Source organism: Fusarium solani (assembly GCF_023522795.1).
Source record: "Fusarium solani strain SB1 chromosome Unknown bctg00000005, whole genome shotgun sequence".
NCBI lineage: Eukaryota > Fungi > Ascomycota > Sordariomycetes > Hypocreales > Nectriaceae > Fusarium > Fusarium solani.
This window is the reverse complement of record NW_027072153.1, coordinates 623,966-645,577: the sequence shown is the minus strand read 5'-3', so window position 1 is coordinate 645,577 and position 21,612 is coordinate 623,966. Positions and strand designations below refer to the sequence as shown.

The 21,612-nt window shown below is 54.4% G+C and overlaps 4 protein-coding genes across 4 annotated transcripts; 1 reads left to right on the top strand and 3 right to left on the bottom strand.

Annotated features, from left to right (window-relative positions):
- Positions 1 to 5,200: 5,200 nt before the first annotated feature.
- On the bottom strand, positions 5,201 to 8,285 carry MRS44_008606 (uncharacterized protein; the record flags this gene model as incomplete). The annotated part of the gene is made up of 5 exons (XM_046278559.2): positions 5,201 to 6,048; positions 6,108 to 6,752; positions 6,846 to 7,221; positions 7,370 to 7,775; positions 8,059 to 8,285. 5 exons carry the CDS (start codon positions 8,283 to 8,285, stop codon positions 5,201 to 5,203), a joined length of 2,502 nt encoding a protein of 833 aa, XP_046132060.2.
- A 4,166-nt stretch (positions 8,286 to 12,451) lies between these two features.
- MRS44_008605 (uncharacterized protein) lies at positions 12,452 to 14,035 on the bottom strand (the record flags this gene model as incomplete). Its single annotated transcript, XM_046270965.2, has 1 exon — positions 12,452 to 14,035. One exon carries the CDS (start codon positions 14,033 to 14,035, stop codon positions 12,452 to 12,454), a length of 1,584 nt encoding a protein of 527 aa, XP_046132059.2.
- A 1,282-nt stretch (positions 14,036 to 15,317) lies between these two features.
- MRS44_008604 (uncharacterized protein) lies at positions 15,318 to 16,090 on the top strand (the record flags this gene model as incomplete). The annotated part of the gene is made up of 3 exons (XM_046269611.2): positions 15,318 to 15,403; positions 15,598 to 15,648; positions 15,730 to 16,090. The coding sequence occupies 3 exons, from the start codon at positions 15,318 to 15,320 to the stop codon at positions 16,088 to 16,090; spliced, it is 498 nt and encodes a 165-aa protein (XP_046132058.1).
- Positions 16,091 to 16,205: 115 nt separating this feature from the next.
- Positions 16,206 to 17,296, bottom strand: MRS44_008603 (uncharacterized protein; the record flags this gene model as incomplete). The annotated part of the gene is made up of 2 exons (XM_046269610.2): positions 16,206 to 17,183; positions 17,237 to 17,296. 2 exons carry the CDS (start codon positions 17,294 to 17,296, stop codon positions 16,206 to 16,208), a joined length of 1,038 nt encoding a protein of 345 aa, XP_046132057.2.
- Between the last annotated feature and the right edge of the window lie 4,316 nt (positions 17,297 to 21,612).

Below are 21,612 nucleotides of genomic sequence, written 5' to 3'. Positions count from 1 at the left end.
CTTGAGGATGGGGTGTGAAGAGGGTTTCAGCCACGGACAGAGTGGACTCTGTATCCAGAATGGGGCATAAGGAACCCACCTGAGATGATCTCAAAAGGCAGGCGGGCGTCTTGGTGATCGGGTTCTCGGATACTGTCGAGACTTGCCCAATCTCGAATTACCAGCATGAGGCTTCTACCCCGAGTCGAAGTCTAGGTGGCGCCTGGAGGAAAGTCATCAGTTCATGTCCTCCCTCGCCTCGCAGCCGGAGAGATCTCCAGCGCATGACTGTTAGCCTCGAAGCCCTTGGCGGCTAATCCGTCCAAGGTGACAAGACAAATCCGGGAACCGGGAAAGCCACCACCTAGAGGGCTTTCGGAATTCAGGCTCCCGAATCAAACGGTGACGGCTCGGAAAACTCACCGTCTTCCCTGCTGTGCTGTCTGTCTGCTCCGTGCTCCCTCCCCCTTGACCGCCTACATCTTCCCGAACCAAAGGGGGCACGTCACCGACCACACCTCGACACTCACCGTCACCGTCACCGTGCCGTGCGTGAGAAGCTTGCTCCAAGCAAGCAGTAGGCCAAGCCGGGTCTGCCCCAGCACGAGCGCAGCACACGCACACACACGCGTGTCACGTCCACATGGCTTGCCGCTGGGTGTGGTGGGAGAGAGACAGACATGATGTTGCGGACCTGAAGTCTAAAACTACGAGGTGCCATGTTGACCTTAGTGTCGCATGTGTATCCTGTACTTGAGTCCCCTTCTCTCCGTGTCCTCGCAGCGCAGCAATAAACTCGTGGCTTGCAGTCAAGCGTCTCTTGGCCACGTGCCGGGAGAGAGGATGGCGAGGGTGTGAGCGCAACCCAAGGACATGGACATGGACACAGCGAAAGAAGAGAAGCAAGAGAAGAAACTCTGTCTTGGCTTTCCTTCTCGAACAAGCTTGAAGCCACCCGTCACCGTCACTCTCAAGCCTCACCGGGCGCGAAGCACCTCATCTCGTCGGTCGCGGATCACGACCAATGGAGGATTTTCGATCTCAAGCTTTTACGTAGCGGATATTTGGGGGTTGACCCAAATGGAGACTTCCACGGACTTTTCCATGCATACAGATGGAGATGAAGGGGAGGAGCCTCTACTGCAGAGTACCCCATGACCCAATTGTCTGTGCCCGAGCTGAACAGGACCTTGTCAACTCTCCCCCTCTGCCGTCTCGGTGTCTTCTGTCACTGACCCTCTCTGCTCCATGACTGCCTCGTGGCTTTTACGTGGTTGGAGCCCTGTCGCGAGTCCCTTATTGGGTCCCTCTCCGAGCAATCGGTCCACACGCCTGCTCACTGCTACCGCAACTCTTGCTCCCCTTTGCCAGATTCAGCACCTGCTGCCATGGCTTGCAGGACGCTGGCGTTTCCCCTCTGACCCCTGATGGCTCTTGCTTCAGTCGCATTGAGAAGGGAAGGGATGATTGAATCGGCCGTTCAACCGGGGCGGTTCGGCAGATGACGACTTCACATGCTTATTGTGAGAGATTGTCAATCCCTCGCTCGCTCAATGCATCTTACTCTCCTTCTTCACCGTGATTTTGCCTGACGCGTGCAGAGCCAGAACAGGTACCCCCCAGGCAGTGAACTCCTCCCCTGCCTAGCGCCGTGATCGACGGCATCCCTGGAGAGGCAATCCCTGCAAGCCACGCCTTTCTGAGCCCGGTCAGCGGAGAGGGGGAAGAAGTCGCCAGGGATGATCCCAACTGTTCAGCACAGAGGAGATCCCCATCTTGAATCCTACAGTACGGATGACTTGCTTTCTAAGGGGGTGTTTGACGTTGGTTGCTGTTGTGTCGTTGTCATTGCAACTGATGCTACTGCATGTCGGCTCTGGGCCGATGATCGACAAATGGGCCGTCTTCTTTTCTGTCTAATCTCTCTCTGTCCTTCGATGGATGGCGTCTAAGATACAAAACACATACAGTCACCCCGGTCTGGTTGCTATGTCGGGGAATCACCGACTTCACGCCCCCCTGATTCGGCGAATCTTGGGCCCGTTGCCGGTTGCCGACTATCCCCGTCTTGCCCGTCTTTGCCCGACATTTTTTTCTACATTGGTAATTACAGTGGGAGACCGACAAGACAGACACAAATACAGAGACATAGAGAAGTGTCTGTGTGTCTGCATCCTCACGATGGCCGAAAAGGGCAAGACGACGGAAAACCACGCTGATGAGCACACCATCACCATTTTTCTCTTGACCTCTTGTTCTTCTCGATCATTTTCTCTGCCTTCTTCTCCTTCTTCTTCCTGACGTAGTTTGAATCAATGTCTCACTCAGCCGTTCCCCGCCCTCCCTCCCCCCTTGCTCAATGACGCTCTCCCTCTGTTTTGCTTCTTTCTCCTTCTTCATGGAAGCATCAGCAATCCTTCTAGCGTCAAACTCTACGACCCTTCCTCATCAACTCTTTTGGAGTCTCTTTTCTTTGATTCCCACTCACACGGTCCAACCAGGATGAATCTATTGCGACTTGTTGTAACAAAAGAGACACACACGCCCCCCCTTTTCCCGTCTCTTCAGTCCACACAACACGTGCCGATGCCATCCTCGCGCGTTGTTAACTTGCAGATTCGCCTTGCATTGGCTTCGATCCTCAAACTGGACAAAAAGCAAAAATTGTACACACCCCCCAATACCCTTCTTTTCCAGGCTCCTTCTAGGTTTTCTAGCCCTGGCTGTATACGCACCCCAAATCTTTCACCGCGATTATGCAGGTCAAACATCTCTGAGGTTTTTGCGTTCTTTTTTGTTTCGAGAGACAAGAGACGCAAGAATGCTCGTGTGCTTCCCTGTAAGCCACATACGCACATGGCACCGAGCGTTGCTGCAAGAGTTGCTCAGTTGACGGTCTGATTTTTTTTTTATGGCTCTTGCGCGATTCTCTCGGTCTTCCCCTATCTTGTGCTTTGGAGAATGTCTCTCTCTGGTGGAAAATGGTTCTTGCATATGAATGTCTGCATACACGAAGAAACGGTGTGTGTTGTGTGTATGTTAGACCGACTGTTACCGCCGAATGAGTGAGTGAGTGAGTGACACAGGTCAACGACAACAGGGCCGTTGCCGCCGGCGTTACTTTGCGTTTTTCTCTCTTTGGGTGTGGTGAGGGAATCGAGATGCTGTAATCTAGAGACACAACAACGCCATGGCGCTTCCCGCGTTGGCTCCTGTTTCTACTATACGCGGAAGACGTGCAGTGGAAACGGCAGATGCCGTTTTATTAGATGAAAATGGCTTGGACAAGCTCAGCTGTGGTTCTACCGTATATGGTAAACGCCCAGAAGGACCGGCCAGCCAACACGCAACACACAGACAAGAACGTTGGAAACCCTTGACGCCGTACACTACCCCATCGGAGCATTATTTCCTCTAGGTTGCCGAGCCCCCAGCTTCTCGAAGTTCCACCCTCCGTTTTTACTTTTGAGAGTAGAACTGTCGCGCCGACAGGTTGGGCGTCTTGCTTTTTGCGCCCATCCCGAAGGTCCAACGCCGTGGTTTTTTGCCTCATGCATCTCTCTCTACTGTACTGATCAGAACATCCCTCGTTCACGAAACTAGCGGACACCCGAAGAAAGGCGACCGTATCAACACCCTCAGAGCTGTCACCGTCTCTTTGTAAAAGGGTGGCCAAATGTCATGATCTTCAGATCCGACCGGGCCACGTGCTGATATTCGCCACGCGCGCGTGCATGCAACGGCACGCACGTCCTGTCATCGATCTTTCTTTTTGCCATGTGAGAGGCGAGACAAGAAGAAGCAATGAAAGACGTTTATCGAAAACGTAAAAAGGGGGGGGCGAGGAATGGAAGCTTCGAAGGAAGTTGTCCCATGCTTTGTGGGTAGCATTGCAGCGTCGTAGATGGGGGTTCCCAAACTTCTTGACTCTTACGTGTGTCCTTTGTACAGCTTCACTTGCCCTTCTGTTATCCAATACTCTGACTGTAGAAACTAGCCCCCAATGATTTCCCTCTCCTTCATTCTAAGGGATACAATAATCCCCACTCTTGATGCCCTCCCCTCACCCAGACACTGATCATACCCCCCTTGTAAGGTATCCAGCTCGTGCAATCCACGAGCCCTAGCGTCTTTCGTCTCGCTCTACCTTTCCTCATCCTGTCTAGTTACAATTACTATCCAGTTTAAACATCCCGGTCTGCCGGAGTGGAGATTCACCTCCGACAAGTAACCAGAAACAAGTTCAGACGGCGGGGGATCCCCCTCTCTCAAGTAGAATCCCTGCTCTTTCGGCCAACGGTAGACGATCGAGATGAAAGAGACCGGGGTTGGGTTGAGAGCAGTTGGGTCTAGAGAGCCTCGTCGTCTCTCTTTTCATATTACACCTTGCCAACAATTTCACCAATTGGCTCGAGTTCCGCCAGTTGGAATGTCATCACCGAGATTCAGGTCAAGGGGGAGGAGACCCGGGTCAAGTTTCCGGTATTGATTGAGTACCCATGATATTTTTTTCTCATTTTGCTGGCTGCTTGGTATCTGTCTACCCTTGTTTTTTTTTTTTTTTTTGTGTTTCCCCAGTAAGACCCAACAAAGCGTAATCAGCAGTGAATGATGCGTAAGAGTAATAAAGATCCAATTCTCTAAAAAAAACCCCGTGTCGCCAATTTCCCCCCAAAGGTCCCATAGTTCCCGTAGTTGTTTCCCAATGCACGCCCCGTCCCGGTAGATAAAAGACGCGCCAAAACTAGACAACTCCATAGCATAAAAGTGGCATGTGATGTAAGATGCAGTACATGTTCCCCGGCCGTTAAGTGTGTGTGTGTGTGTGCCCATGTGTGTTCTCGGTGAAAGTGTGTGTGATGGTGGTGATGTGTGTTGGTGTTGGTAGTAGGTAGTGGGTCTTCCTCCTCTATCTAGCGTCGTGATATGATATGATATAGTATTGGATGCTTTTCAGTAGAGGCCTCTTGTTGCTCAGGCCTCTTGACAGAAAGGAAACATGAAAAGGGAATATGTGGTTATGTGGATGCTTCATCAACTGAACAAGAAGAGACTTGCCGCGGCGGAGAGTCCAGCCTCCTGTGATCGACAATGTGGTGCCGTGTTCTCCCACAGAATCTGCCGAGGCATGTGATCCGTCATTATCAAGAGAGATAGAATGTCAAGATCAAAAAAGAAACATGTCGTGAGGAGAGAAGAGAAAGGATCAAGGATGAAAGAGTCATTGACTCTCCACCTCGACAAGCTCGACAAGCTCAGGGTACCGCTGGGCAAACGCCTCGCTCAGCCGCCAGTTGGCCCCGTTCATGGCGTGCGCCATGAGGGCATCCGTGAGCCCAACATGGCCCGTCTGGGGATCCGTCACTAGCCCGTCGAGCGGCTGGTAGGGCCAGTTGATGAGGCGCAATGAGTCAAAGTAGACCCGCTGGAACTCTTCCGTGGCGTACGCCTCTTGCTGGTCTATCATGGCCTCGCGCAGTGCGCCCCAGAGGATGAGGTCGATCCATTGAGGGTGCCGGATCGACAGCTGCTTCTCTCGCGGTAGGTAGTCGTCGCCCACGCGTGCTCGCCTCTCGGCCGTGGGGTGAGCCAGCCAGCAGACCAACGTCTGCAGAGGCGCAAAAATCGCAATCCTCTCGGTGAGCCTCGTCATGCCCGCAATGTCCACCAGGCTGCGGATCAGGTCAGTGATGGGGTGAGGCGAGCACGGAAGCTGTCCCTGAGCGTCGTGGCTCCGGAACAGAGACCGCACGTCCACGGCGGCCGGCCCCAACGTCTGGTAGATGGACTCGGCGGTTGTCATGCGGCGGCAGTCCTGAAGGAAGCCCACCAGGAGCTCGTCGAAGCGGCAGGCCGGCGCTGTCGTCAGGACGGGCACCGGCCAGCTGCCGGGGGAGCTCGGCGTGTGGTGGCCCTTCAGTGAACCGAGGACTGCGCCTGGGGGTAGTAGACCGGATACATGTTCCACGCGGGCTGCTGATGCTGGTGGTGGTGTTGCTGTTGCATGTAGGTATGGGGGGTGGCGGGCGGAAGCGAGGGATTGCTGAGGCGGAACCCGGCGTCTAGACACTGAGCGTGATTAGCCTCCTCTCCTAGGCGCACATCAGGTAGTCCTTGGGGGATCGTACCGTGATGGTCCACTTCTTCGTACTCCATCTTGATCACGTCCTTGTGGCCTACTGCGTTGATGCTAGACGTGCTTGTGTTGTTGGACGGCAGCATCGAGGCTGGCACGCTCGTGGGGATGTAGCCTGCGCTGTAGTCGTCGGCTGATGATGAGGGGCTGGAGACGTTGGAGGGGACGGGGCAGGGAACTGTGCTGGCCCATGACTCGCAGTTATTGGGGAGGGGGACATATTGCTGTCCATAGTCGGGGAGGGAGTTGTAGTCGCCAGAGGGGAAGGGTGAGCCGCGAGGGCTGGGGATGGCGCCACTGCCGGAGCTGAGGTTATCATCGTAGACTGCTGCTATCAGCGCATGCTCATACACCTGCCGCCTCTCTCTCGTACCTGGTGTGGAGTAGGGCGACGAGGTCATGGACACGCCCATGGTCTCCTTGAGTCGCATGAGCTCCTCCTCGAGCGCCTTGTTCCGGCGCAGAAGCTCCTGGACGGTCTGGTCGCGGCTCTGCTTGCTCTTGAGTTCCTCCAGCTCGCGCTCCAGACGCTCAATGTGCTCCTTGGTCCTGGCCCGGATGGCTCGTTGAGCCTCGCGGTCGTTGGCTCGCTTGCGGGCGAGTTGTGAGGGTGTGAGGGTAGAGACGCTTCGGGTGCCTGGAATTGGGGTTCATGTTAGTGCTGATCAATGGTCATTGTCCCTCGTTGCTTTTGGCACCAAAAGCAACGAGCAGAGGTCAATCGACATACCCTTCCGCTTGGTGGTCTTGGCGGGCTCTGCTGAAGATGAGCGAACCATGTTGTCGGTGTTGCTGGTGTTGTGGTAGTGTGTTGGTGAAGAGTCGCCGACGGGGGAGGAGAGGTCTGAGGTTGTTCGACGAAAGGACATGGGGATCTGCTGGGTCATATCAAGTCCCGGGGGCAGACGACTAGATATAAGCCAAGGCTTCTTGTTGTTGGTGTTGGTGTTGTATGTGGTGGTAGGTGTGCAAGGTGTATAAGAGATGTCAAGTCTCCAAGAGATCTCCTGGCGAAAAAGCAAAGAGAAGAAGAGAAGAATCCCAAGGTCCCAGGTTGGAGTATTTAGATGATGCAGGCAGGGTATTCGTAGCTGTGGAGCAAGAGCCTTGGAGCAAGTGTTCGCATGGAGATCGGCCCAGCTAGTTGATCGACCTGGGCTCCTCGACGGGCCAGGGGTGTTAGTTATAGCATTTTGGCCTCGTCTCCCTCCTCCGCGCCTCTGGCGTGTAGTCTCTGGTCGTTGGAGTACCTACGGCACTCTCTCGTGGTGGTGGACCATCCTCGGAGACCCTTGGATCCCTGGGCATACCCCAGTAGTGTGGCATGGCCATGCGCCATCGCCCATCGGGGGCAAGGCTAGGTCCAGCGTGGGTCCCCTCAGTCTGGTTGAGCGAGCGCGGTCCGGTGCGCCACGGCAGTGTACCAGATACGTCGAGCTTGTACCGTCTCCCCCATGTGTGAGGTGTCTGTGTCTGTGTCTGTGGTGTGTCCCTTGAAGCCCGCCAGACCAGACCAGAAACCTGGACCAACCTTCTTGCAACCTTCGGGGGTGGCTTGTATCTCTGTGGATGCGTCGTCCTGTCTCCCGGATCAAGCCCGGACGGGGAGGCAACAGAGCAGTAGACTTCAGCTCCTGTCGTCTTTGCCTTGAGTGTCTGTCTGTCTCGCAGTGAAGCCATTGATTGTATTCCGTATGCACTCAACAGCCCTGTCCTTGCCCTTGCCTGTCCTGCCCTCTTTTTAGACCTGCTCTGTTATGCCCAAGGTGAATTGGCTGCGCCTGGCCTGGCCTGGCCTGGCCGCGTCTTGATACAATGCTTGTCCTCTGGCTGGGGATGTATCCGGGCCATGGGCATGGCGGGACTTGGGTCATCCTCCATGGATCATGGCTCCAGAGGTTGAGCAGACCAGAGCAGAGGAGAGGGTCCCCACTGAAGCTCACGGACCCTTCCCTTCCTCTCGCATCTCCAGAAGAGAGGCTCCGCTCGACGGACCACGGATACTGGAGGCTTTGTGGGCGAAGTGGGTATCGCATCCTCGTCCTGGGCTCTCGCTCGCTCGCTCGCTCAACAGCGCTGTACCGTAGGTGTAGACAAGGCACGTTGGTTGTAGGCCATGCCCACTCCTGTCACCGTATGCAGTACGGCCAGGTACAAGGCTTCCGCGCATGCCCGCCTATGTCCGTCCTTTACCACAGTCAGAGTTCAGTTCGCCGCTTCTCGATTGCTTCCCTGTACGGATAGAAGCCGACAAGTAACCCAATAAGCTACATGTCACTTGGGCGGTGGAGCAGCAAGAGCACGGAGCAAATGGCGTCTCTGCCATATGCCTTGCCGTCCCAGAAGCCACTGAGAGGAAGAGAGAAACAGCAACCAGTAAGAAGGGCAAAAAGGGCGTGCAATGTCTCAGATTTCTGATGGCCTTCCCGGGGGCGTGCGGAGGGCTGCCCTGGAGGTAGACCGGGGCTGGCAGGCCGTAGCCCTAGAAGCCCATCAGGATCCATGGTCGACGGGTTACAGCGCCTAGCGGAGAACTCCAGGGCAATGCCATGACACCGTCGTGGCCCCCTCTCCAAGGCGGGTGTGCGGTGCTGCTACTGCGACTGTGAGCGCTGCGAGAATAAACTTTGGCCTTGGGCCGCTTGCAGGAGACCTAGCCGATATCCGGCGTAGTCGAGGAGGGCGTGGGTCGGTCGTCAGAAGAAGGAGGGCCGTGGCTCTACCAAGGTGGCTTTCGAGTAGCGCGTCGTGCGGTCGACGGCCTGTCCTTGTAGAAGGGAGGGGAGGAGAAGAAAAGAGTGGAGTTTTGGGATGAGAATTAGCTGGTGGAGCACGTTGGACCAGGGGGAATAGCAGGTCGACCATTCCCTCGAGGGCATAGCGGGGAGCATGGAAGAGGGCCTACCTGGGCGAGCAGCAGTAGCAGTGATGAGCAAGAGCCCTTGGAGAGTTGAGTTGCAGTAAGAAACACCAGGCGGTACTGTACTCATTAGCGTGTAGGGCGTAAAGCCATGCGCGCGTAGGCGTAGGCGTGAGGCGCCTTGCAGGTCAGAGATACATGCAACACATCGGCCATCTCACCAGCAGAAACGTGGGAGCGTTGCGGTCTGGTCTGGTCAAGATGCAAGTAACTACCTACGGATAACTATCTTCCATGCTTTTACCTCACTCTACAGCATGAACACGGTCCCCCGGCAAAGAGAGCCAGTCCCAGGACGTCGATCCCATCATCCACTCCTCCCCATGTCATCATCACTGCACATCTGGCGGTCTGTTGCTGTGCCTTTGCACATGGCATTGGCATCGAGGAGGGATGGGGGATGGGGAACAAAATTTCCCATGGCATCCCCTCTTCGGATTCCCCGCGAAAGAGGGACCCCGTCAACAGGCGCGAGAGATATCCCAGCGTCCCAGCCGCATCTCCTTGCAGATCAGGCATCATCATACGTACAGAGTGACAGCCAGTCATGGTCCATCCATCCATCCATCTTTGTCTTTCCCCTGCCTCATGCACGCGCGAGCGCTCTGCCGCGCCCATTTCCTGAAGCAGGCTTTTTTTCCTCTTGATAACGCATGGCAGTGATCCGAAGGGATTGCCTCTCCTCCCTTCGTACAGTAGCCCCCCGGCCGTCCATCCATCCATCCATCCATCCATCCATTCATCCATACATACAACAGAAGTCCCCCGAAACATTTCCATCCTACCAGCAGCCATGTGCGCCCCCCTCCTCCAGAACGATGGACGAAGCTCGGAATTATCCAGCTTCCACTACGCGATTGTCCTCGTGGCGACTGGGTCAGAGATCGGGCGGGTGGCCGGCATCGCACATGGCGAAGACGGCACCGGACTCGAGTTTACTGCACTGTTGCACGCAAAGCCTCAACCATCATCACCATCATCCATCGTGGGGAGGTAACCGTCTCGTAGCCCCCGTTTTTTTTTCTGTTCGATGCTTCTGTTTGGTAAAAAAAACCCAACCCCCCACCGCCGCCGCCCGCGCTGATTGGGAAGTTTGTTTCCATGCATGATGGCTGCGCTTGAGTAGAATGTTCTTTTCGTTCGCCGAAGGAAAAAGAGGGCTTGGGGGCGGGCGCCTTGATTTGTTTCTTCTTTGATTTGCTTTTGCTCTGACGGGACGGCAAACTCTCATCCATGGCGTCATCTTTGGGTGCGGCGTCATCCATCACGGGACGGAGCAAGCACCCTTTTTGAAAGAATAGTAACCCGACGCCCTCTCCGAGCGCATGGACATGGACGGGAAACTGTACCGCGGGAATGAGTTACCAGATTTCGGTAATTTCGGTCGCCTCGAGCAGCCGTTTTCTGCAAGCTTCAGCTGAGGTTGAGTCGGCTCTCCGTACCTTTTTGACTTCTCTCTGCCGTGTCCAATGCCGCTTCCATGAATGAATCCGTACATCATGACGTTCGCTTGAAGGGTCCCTTGCTCCCATGGCTGGCTTCTACCGCCCCCTCGTCTCCCCTCCTCCCAGGCATGCTCAATCATCCATGTCTTTGTAAAGATGTGAATACCCTCTTCAATAGCCAACACCAGGAGACAGGGTCTATTAGATGCCCAACCAGACAGAGTAGAATCCTCCGTGATGAGATGCGCCACCAACACACACAAGACACACAATCCTCAAACATACAGTAAAGGCGACCCGGCAACGTGGTAACCAGCCCAGATGGCTGCCGTTGACGAAATCGGCTTTCTGCGAACAAGGGTGGGTGCCCGGTGCCCTGCCCGAGAAAAAGCCAAAGAAGCCCACATTTCTCGCACGCGCGGCGGATCCGTGGAGAGAAAGAGGCGAAGAAAAAAGCAAACAATTCTCTCTCTTTCTGAACTTGTATCTTACCCCAGGAAATAAGACTCCAACAGGAAAGACCTTGGGACCACTCGGAGGGCTTGATGGCTTGCGTGCTTGGGAGGAGGTGGTCCATTGATCGCCCGCCACAATTCCATGGGCCCCTTGCTGATTAAACCCATGTGCTACCGAGTTTCTGATTTGTTTTGTTTTAGACGGGGCCCTGCTCTCAGGGTCTAATGCCCATTTTGGGACATTTGCCCTTGCTTGTTTTTAAATCACAGTCTGTTGAGCTCTAGACAGTTATGATATGACCCTGCCCTCTCGGCGGTGCGCAATAACCCCATGACCAATGCCTCATGCAGCGTGATGGCTCAGCTTCAGGGTTGATTGGGCGTTTTGGACTGTCCCTTTCACATCTCACTCGGAATCTAGCCAGTCTAATCCAGTCTCCCCCAGTCAGTGATCATCCAGGGTCCAGCCTCAAGTCTCGACCTAAAAAGCACCCCGTCTGCTTCAACTCTCTAGGCCAAGACGGCCGCCGCGGATGTGTCCGCCCGGTTCTGGTCTATTGAATTGATCCTCATGGCATCGTCGTGTCCATCGTGGTCTTGGCAAATAATCTCCCAAGGGTTCCCGTCCATGCCCCATCCGTGTCCGGCCCGGACGGTCTTGGCTCATGGTCAACTGTGGAATGCGTTGGGCCACGCGGGCTTCGTCCCGGGTTGGTTTGGAGATTTGATCTGGCTCTGCCAAAGGGCTCCGTAATATTTCTTCATCTGGACATGCCCAATCCATTCAGACCCTGGAGATGCCTCCTTCTGGCTCTTCTCTGACGGGGCTTGGTCCTGCTCCGCGAGGTTAGACGCCTTCGCGGAGCATAGCATTTCCGGGCCAGCGGCCTTCATCTCTGTTGGCTTGCTTCACAATGCGACTCTCACGTCCATCTGGCCTCTAAGAGCCGCCCGTTGTTGCCATCGCCAGTCCCACTGCCGTGTCTCAAGTCGTCTCGTCTGCCTCGCCCACCGATTACCGCGAGGGCGGGACCAGCTCAAATCCGAAGCCACAGTCATCCGCCCAACTACACCTGATACCGCCCAGGCTTTTTGATTACCAACTCTTGTCCGACTGTCCGTCTGCCCTATCTCAACCTTCAACACCTTAGAGCTCAAGGGCAAGAATGCTCGCGCAAAACTAGATAGCTTGGCGATGGGGCAGGGCCGTCGTCTGCTCCGCTCACGTATCCTGCGGCGCTTGCAGGGGCTTACACGCATCCACTGGGCAACCCGGTCCACGGTTCCTGGAGCCAGGATCGGATTTCATCCTCTAGTCCATCATGGATGGGGTCTTGGCTGCGAGCGAGCGAGTCCCCGACCGATAGAGTACCCCGTATCCCGACAAGTCTTGCCAGGGGTGGAGCTCAGCTGCGCGTCTACGAGATTGCGCCCTCGTGGTCTATCTGGTGGCGCTGCGCTGCCTTGTGGTTCTGTAAGGTAGTTTGCATGGATGACCCTAAAGACAATTGTCCTGTCATGATATCTCGGGATTCTCGTCCTTTACCGCCTCCACCAGCTCCTCCATCCCGCCAACCGTCGTTGGTCCACTCATGCCCTCTGGTGGGAGCGCCCACCGAGGCAGCGGGCTGACATACGACCAGCTTCCGCCCGCATCTTCATATCGAAGACTGTGGAGCCACAACGATAATTCGTGGCTGCCAGGGTCTGAGTACAGAGGCGTTTGGCATACGTCGCAGAGCTCGCCCGTCATCTTCTCAGCCCGCCGCTGCTCGTACTTGTCCACCATGGCATCGTAGTAGGCTACTGCATCTGCAACCTCGTCCTTGCCCATACGAGACAAGCGACTCACGACGTCTTCGTCCGTGTTGAGTGTTCCATCCGCATCGTTCTGTCCTAGATCGAAGCCCCAGACTCGCCTATTGGCGTAGATGGGATCGTTCTGGATAGGGTGTCCCAAGTATTGAAGGTGTACGCGAAGCTGGTGAGTCCGGCCCGTAACTGGGAGACATCGGACGATAGAATAACCCCTCTTGTTCATCCAAGGGTGATGCTTCTCATCCAGTTCCTCTTCTGGTGTCTTGGGTCGCTCATCTCCCTCTGTCTCTTCTCCGCCTGGAGGGGGATAATAGGCCAGGCGTTTAAACACTGTTCGGGCAGTCTTTCCATTTGCGCGAACCCGGTTAAGACCCAACTTTGGTGAGATCTGCAGAATGGACTGGTCACAGACAACCTCGCCGTCTGGAAACTTGCCCATAACACGTGCAATGTACTCCTTTCTCACTGTTCGCTGCTTGATCTTGATGCCGAGCGCCTCAGCGGCGGGAGGATTCTTTGCGATAAACATGATGCCACTTGTGAGACGGTCCAGGCGGTTGCAGAGATAGGGCAGAAACCCCTGCCCGCGTTCAGACTTCATAATCTCAATGACTGAGTTGAAGTTGTACCGGCCAGCTGGGTGAACAGGCACGCCGGCCGGCTTGTTGATGACAATCATGTCCTCATCCTCATGGATAACCTGGACTGGATCCTCCGTAACGGGTGGCTCATGACGGTGGAGTGTATGAGAGATAAGATCTCCGTTGCGGAGAACATAGTCAGGACCAACACGGCGACCGTTGACAAAGATGGTGCCGCGAACCATGGAATCGTAGTAGTACTGGAGGGGTCGGTCCCGGAACTCGGCCTCGTAGATGTCGAGGAGGGGCCGGTTACGCCATCGCTCCTTACAATGGGTGTTGTAGGTGAAGTGGTATGGGGCAACGCGGCGCAGACCATCACCTTCGAAATGGTATGGTCGGGGCCACGGGTCTCCGACGGGAGTGATGAGGGGCAGGTCGGGGTCTGAGACGGTAGGCGGGACCTTCTGCGGCTTCTTTTGCTTGGGCCGTCTGGTGTTCTGAGCGCTGCCGTTGGTGGTTCCGTTGGTGGTTGTCTGGGACTGGGACTGGGACTTTTCGGAGTCTGGGTGGTTCGGAGCCGGGGTCGGTCTGAGACTCTGGTTCAGACCCTGCTCACCCTGGGCATCAAAGCCCTGCACGACGGCTGCGACATCCAGCTCGTCCAAGGGCGACGAGGGCTTGGGGGAGGACGAGACCATTTCGATGGGGCGCGTGCCGCGTCGAGCAAGAGACGAGTCTCTGGGAAGATGCCTTGATCTGCGTAGAATGGAGGACAACGGGCCGAGGCGGAGAGCAGCAGCCCTCATTCCACAGCGGGGGACGAAACGAGGGACGCGGCGCTCTGCGGCAGGCAACGACAGGAGATATGCGGGCGAAAGGCGCAAAGGGAGTGCTGCGCCAAAGTCAAAATGTAAGAAACAATAAAGACAGATCTGCCCTGAATGCGAAATTCGTGGGCCCGACAACAAGGAGAGGCTCTGCCCTGCGGATGTCGGTCTCGTCCTGCCTGGGCGCAAATTGTTGGTGATAATCAGATATCGCAGTTTGTGGGTTAGGTTACGGCAGAAAAGTAGGCGGTGATGTGTGGCAGAAACGGTCCGTGAACCCTTTTCGGGAATAAACCCCCAGTAGATCCGGGCGGTCACGGGTACGTATTGGATCTGCCAGAGAGAGATTGGATGACAGTTTTCTCTGCCCGCCAAAAGAGCCATGCCGCTCTCTGAAACAAGCCAGACGCTGAGGCCTAACGCCGTCGCTGGCCCGGCAAATGGTTTTAGGCCTTGTCCCCGCTGGAAGATCCCCCGCCGAGCCCACTGATGGCGTGCTGTAGCGCTGGCCTTGCAGCGCCCTACCGCTGGATCGGGCGCTCCCAGCAGCCCGCCTCCCCAGGTGAGAGGCTCCCTCCCGCCATGCCCGGCCTAGCCCCAAGGCTCTGTAGAGGAAGGCCAGTGGGTGGAGGAGGAAATGCCTGCCGCCAACCCGCTGTAAATCCGCATCTCATCCAAGCTTTCAAGAAGCTTCAATCCATGAGCCTCGGCTTTCCCCTTTCGGGGCACATGTCCAGAACCTCGGAATTCCCGCTCATCGCCAACCTCATCCTTTCCAAGTTTTTGTTTCGCTGCTGTACGCGCATCGTCTCTTGTGTCTTTAGGTGCTCTTGTCTTTGGCAGGCATCTCTGTTCGGCTACTCCCTCACTCCTTTTAATTGATCATCTATCACAAATCTCAATCTCAGATGATAAACATCTAGATCCCTCGTCTCGTCCTTGGCATCTCTGTCTCTTGGTGTTTGTTTTACTTTGTATTGTCGATTAACTTCACGCCTCTCTCTCTGGCTAAGAGCCAAGACGGCACCACCGGACGTTTGGTCGACAGAGATTATCATCGGACATTGTCAGATCCGACGGGCCTAGAACGGGACTTTCCAGCTTTTCAAGGTCATCGCGTGAGCTTGTCTTGACGGTCACGGCCTCTACAGGAATGGCTCCAACAGCAGCATCGCCGGCGCAGCTCAAGGCCCGCAGGAGAGAGGACTACCGCTTCATGCTCGAGTACCGCACGCGATGGTGAGTTTACGCCTCCTGCTCTAGAGCATCTTTGCACGTTTCCTCTGTCGGGCTATGCATGCATGGAACAATCATGACCTTGACCTAGCGGTTGGCAGCTGCGGAATGTTGCCAGAGTAGCATCGTGAAAAAGCCCCAAAGGAATGGAGGGTCTGGGAGACGAGTATCAATAGACTGACTCCCATTACCAATAGGAACGACAATGATATGTATGACCACATGAACAATTCCGTCTACAACTTTCTGTAAGTGACGATCCCTGGCCTGGTCTCGTGGTCCTTCCAGGGAAAGGTAGACCTTGGAAGAAGAGCTGCTAAGGAAACCAGGTTTGACTCGGTTCTCAACGCCTATCTCATCGAGCACTGCAAGCTTCATCCCCCAACGGCGAAGGAGTTTGGCCTGTGCGTGCACACCCACACGGACTACTTTGCATCCATCGCGTACCCTGCCGTTGCGGAGCTGACGCTGCGCGTCAACAAGCTCGGGCGGTCGAGCGTCACCTACGAGATGGCCCTCTTTGAGAAGGGCGTCGACGAGGTCAAGGCGGTCGGAGAGTTTGTGCAGGTCTATGTCGATCGTGAGTCGGGCAGGCCGCTCAAGGCGGGCATGGCAGACACGCTGCGGCGGGAGCTAGAGAAGCTGCTTGTTGTGGACGAGGAAGCTAATGTGGCCAAGTCAAAGCTATGAGTGAGATCCATATGGGCGACTCACTAGAGGAACGATGAACCAGGATGACGGGTCTTGAGTTGAGGCCTACCAACAAGCATACACCGTCCAACCATTGTGCACTTTCAGAAGACTCTCACTGGAACTCGTACTTCTTGCTTTCACCCCCATTGGAACCGCTCTCAAACATCTGCTCCAAAAACTCCAAATCTCCCAATGCCTTCTCCACACTTTGCCTCTCATCTGGCTTCCCTGCCACCAACGCCTTCCCCCACGCCTCAACCTCCTCGCTTACACCACTGGTCCTCTCAAACTCCTTGACGATCGCCTCACCCTCCAGGGGCGTAACCGTCACCTTGTCCCCAGACACACTCACCGTGCCCTTCTCGTAGGAAAAGTCAAAGTCAAAGGCACTCAACCTCGAACCCGCCGACTGCTGGTAGACACCGCTAACTCCGGACTCGAGCCGCACGACGGCGTTGACCGTGTCGATGGGCGGCAGGTGAGGCTGGGTCTGCGCCGTCTGCGCCCTTACGTCCGCGGCGCGCGTGGTGAGCAGCATCCTCGTGGCCGCCGCAAAGTGCACGCCGCCGTCGAGCAGGAACCCGCCCTGGTACTCTGGCTTCGCCCGCCAAGCGGTGCCGTACCACTGTGTGTCGGCACCCATGTAACCCAGCACCCTCACGTTGAACTGCTGGACGCTACCGAGCTTGGCCGCCTCGACCGCCGCGTACTCGAAGGAGGGCTTGAAGCGAAAGTTTTCGGCGATGGCAAACGTCGCGCCGTTGGCCTCTGCGGTGCGACGGTAGAACTCGAGAAGCTTCTTCCCCGCCTCGACTGTCGGTGCGAGAGGCTTCTCGGCGAGGACGTGCTTGCCGGCTGCGAGTGCCGCCTCGATGTGGGAGGGTTGACTCATGATCGGGAGGGCCAGGATGACGGCGGCGATGTCGTCGCGGGCGAGGAGGTCATCGTAAGACTTGCCCGGTCCGGAGTCGGCCGAGTAGAGGTCCGGTGTTGACTCCCGGGTGTTGAGAGCTGCCGTTTCTTGGGCCGACTTGAGGGAGCGGGAATAGATGGCCTTGAGGGCAAAGTTGTCGCACTTCATGATGGCCGGCTAAAGACTCATTCAGTATATTCTCCCACATTCTCTTCATTGAGGGTTCGCACCATGTGTTCCTGCTTGGCGAACAGGCCGCCGCCAATCATGGCTACGCCGATAGGTGCCATCTTGCTCAGTTTGTCAGTACACTGAGGTTGTTTACAAACTTCTCGAAGCTATCACAGCTTTCCCTTTGATGTTTGGTTCTTGCAACTGTCTATTTCTACCCCCAACCCCAAAAAATTAAGATACAACCCATCAATCCCCTCCTCTTTGAAGGCGGGGTTCATCCAATCCCCTCCATCAAGCCCCGCAATGTCCATACCCGTAGCTGACAATAACACCGAAATCGCCGAACCGGATCGATTTCTTCTATTCTACGGTTCTTCCATGGCAAAACAAAGGAAGAAGATCCAATGTCGACGTCACCGTCGCCTTCCTCTAACCTCCTCCGGATTACGGACCGTCTTCGGCATCCCGGTCGGGTCGACCGATGCCCCGCCTCCGAAAGCCTCCTCCGGGCACGACACCCACTTTCAAGCTCAGCTGAGCCCCCCGTAAGTCACCGATACACCGAGAGACCTTTCAACATCCCGCGCGTGTGTGTCTGTGCATGGAAGCAAAAAGCAAATAATATCGAAGACAAAAAGAAGCGCACCCGCGTCCGCAGCAGCGCATCCGACATCCTAAAGCAGGCACTCCTGCCGGGGGTGAGTGGGAGAGGGCGTGTGCAGTGAGGCCAACCAACTGAACTGCCATGGGGAAATCCTTTCAGCTTCGGCAGTCCAGAACCATCTTTTTTCTCTTGCCTTGGTGATCCTGATCCTGCACATGCAGCATTATCCAAACGCCCAACGGCCGCCGGGTGACCATCCGGGCTTCCCGTCCTTGACCGATGAGGACCCCCCTGGAAGACAGGCCCTCTTCACCTTGGAACCAACCCCTGGAGGGGAGACAAAGCACATGGGAGGCGGCTACGCTACTGTAGCTGTAGGCGCGCGATCCCGGCTGTGCGGTGCATACACGGAGTTAGTTGAGGCTTGAAGACGACGCGAGTGACGATGGCTGCATTTTTGTCTCAACTGTCACAGTTGTATTTTATTTCCCTCTTTTTTGCTCGGCATTGGAATCCGAGCGTCGAAGCGCGGTATGCCACAAGGTGAGTGAAGAGGGAGGGTTAAAGTGTTGGAGGCCTGGTCCTAGTCCTTCACCACCAACAACAAGGTCCAAGGATATACATACATGCCTCTTGTCGGATAGATCCATCCACCCAGGACCATCTCACCAATATCATTATCCCCATTGACTCTTTTTACGTGGTACCATGTAATATCTCCCCACGAAAGAGAACGTGTATCTCATCTCGTTACTCCACCGATTGTTTATTATTCGTATAAGCTACCCCCCAGTCCCAATATTTGATCGGAGAAGATTACGCACCCAACCTCATGACACCACTTTCACCAGTAAACAATCTCACGATATCGTCATATCGTCCAAGACGTGCCTCTGTGGCCCCCCTCCACTCTCGCCCCCCCTGGTCCATCACTTTGCATATTTCTCTCTCTAACTGGATTGGTATTTTTCCATCGCATCGGGCGCCTCTTTTCTGGTGGCCGCCGGCCTGCATCATCTCATGCAGCATCTTCAGGCGATGAATGGCAAGACAAATCCCGCTGCAACTGTAAGTCCCCACGCAACAAGCGCCACCACCACGCTCTTGGACGCGAGGTCCCTGTCTCTTTGATGAATTACTAACCCCAACATCATCAATTGTGACGCCCCGTTTTGACTGATTCCCCCTCATCAGCTCAGCCCTAGTTGCCTCCCCACGTCTTCAGCTCAGAATACCTTTGTGAACCCAGTCCGTAGTGCGCAGTAGTAATGGGAGACAACATGTGAGCCCATGAAAGCCCCTCTTCAGAGACAAGGAAGGGGTGGCGTTTGTACCTAGTCAGCCCGGGCGCTATTGTCGTCCCTCTTCTTCCAGGGAAACAATGTTTGTGGGTTGCTAGCATGTCACCTGCCTGCTTTCCCCGCTGGCGAGAAACAGACCAATTTCACGACCGGTTCTCGATCGGTGTGAAGCATTGCTCGCCAGCCATCGTGAGGTCTCATGATATGAGGTGTGGCCACGGCAGTTTCCGCAACTTCGATGGTGCGACGGATGGGGACCACAATCTAAGCTACTGTGCTCCCTAATCGCCATTGAGGCTTATCGCTGTAAACTTCGCGTCGGCGCCGTTTCTGGTTAATCATGCGATTCGTGTGTCTTGAATCCTATTGGAAGTCCATCTTGGAACGAACCTGGCACGCGGGTCGAGAAACAAACAATACGCCAGAATAGCAATGAAGATGGACTCATTTTTCTAAAGCATTATTCAAAAATTGATATGGATTCTTCTAAGAATAATAAAAAAGATATCCTAAAAGAACTAATATTTCAGGTATATTGTCTTGATCTTTCTGTGACCGAGTGCAGGGGCTACCCTACACCTTCGTCGAGAACTAGGCGGGCTGGCAAGTATTCTCACATAGGTATTGAGATACGAAACAAAACGACCCGTAAGATAGACATGAGTTCCGGATTCGTAAGTTAAGGGAGTTTCTGTCGATTCTGGTTTCAAAGCTGTGCTCATTTAACACGCCACAATCTGTCAGTGAGACCGCATGTATGTTGGTGGTATGGCTCACTGAATCCGGGATCGTCGTCAAGTGTGTATGGGTAACCCCAGGTTTACTGTATTAGAGTACGCGGACCACACAGGATGAGCTCATATCATTTTCTTTAGTCATAATGTTTGCAGCTTGCTAGATTCCATGTTGCTCGGGGAGGGCATTGATTGACCAGATGGTAACAGACATGTGTGCCTAGGGTAATTGAAGGGGTGAATGCTCCCGCCTACATTTTGGGAGCTATGTTTGCTATTCCTCGCTAATGGGAAACGGGGCCTAACTGAAAGATCAGGAAATTAACAAGACAGTAACGGTTAGGGTTGGTTTGATACGTAGTTGTTATCTCGCCTGCCCACGACTGGCATCATGTTCGCTCAAAGATCCCAACTTGATCTTTTGAATGGTATTGTTTGAGGCCGAACCTGCCTTGTTATTCTGTAAAGACCAGTTCTGACGGGCATTTGGCTCTTCACTTGTGCTTCCAGAAAAGAAAGGCTGGCTAGATGTCCATGAACACCTGGAAGACGGCCAACTCCTGAGGGCTTCGCGAACGTTGCGTTACGAATGAGTCCACTCTCGCAAACATTCGAGCTATGGTGAGCATTTGAAGCTATCATAAACATAGGAATAGGGTGTACTTGGATCTCAAGTGCATCCCTTCTTCCCAGGGACAATGCCCCTCCTCCTCCGTGTCCTGGGTACTTGTTCAGTAATCACACTCCCATATAGTTATCATGTTCCAGTCGAGTTGACTACTTCGATATTGATATGAATACGTTGTCAGCGCTCTCTTTATGAACGTTCCAGGTCCCATACCGTCAGCAATGGAATTAGTTCCCGTCAGTTCCGAGCCTCTAGATGGAGAGATGCATTTACTTCAACAAAGAAGCATCGTCCACCGCTGCCTCCTGCCAGTAAATATAGTAAACACACCCTATTCAACCCTGAGGTGACTGGTTGGCATGTATGGATGCTCCAGCGAGTGGTTCAACACCAAGTCTTGACCTCGTGGGTAAGCAGGCAATAGGCGTCACAACATGGGTATGGCTAACCACGCACGCGGGTCAAGAGAAACACCGAAACACGAGGACAGATTAGCTTATCCTTGCCTAAAGGTAACTATGGAGATATGGTCATAATAATAGAAGAATAAATAAAAAAGATCTAATATCTTGATCATATTAGGATATTATTTTAGTATATTTAAGTAAGTTTGCCTATAAGAGTTAGATCACCTTTGCCATTCTGTCGTCTCCTTTATTTCTTGAAGTATTGTAACTTTGAGAAGCATTCTAGGTGTCTGGAGATGGCATCCATCATTGATGGATCCCGCCTGAAACCCGAGTTCTCAAGACGAATGACTACTGGTAAGAAACACAGCACATCCGACCTGAGAAGCTTCACGAGAACGATACGGTGTAATGCAAAAGGAATATCTGTCTTCTGGACTCGGGGCAAAGAGGTAGAACAGAGTATGCGTAAAATTGGCTCGCTAGCATAGAAATTGACATTCAGAGTAGCCTCCCCTCAGCGCTTCATGGCCATTACAACCCGCAGCAGGGCACCCGCAAGATGAGATGAACGAGATAAACACCCTTGGCTGGCGTAAACTCTGAGACCCAACATATGCCGTGTAAGTGTTGTAGGTTTAACATCAACATTGGCCTTGAAATTTGCCTACTTTGCTACCTTGCCTGACACGCCCTTTGTCGCTGTGAGAAGACAAGTGCCTGGGTCAATAGTAATCGCCATCAAGTTTATATAATAA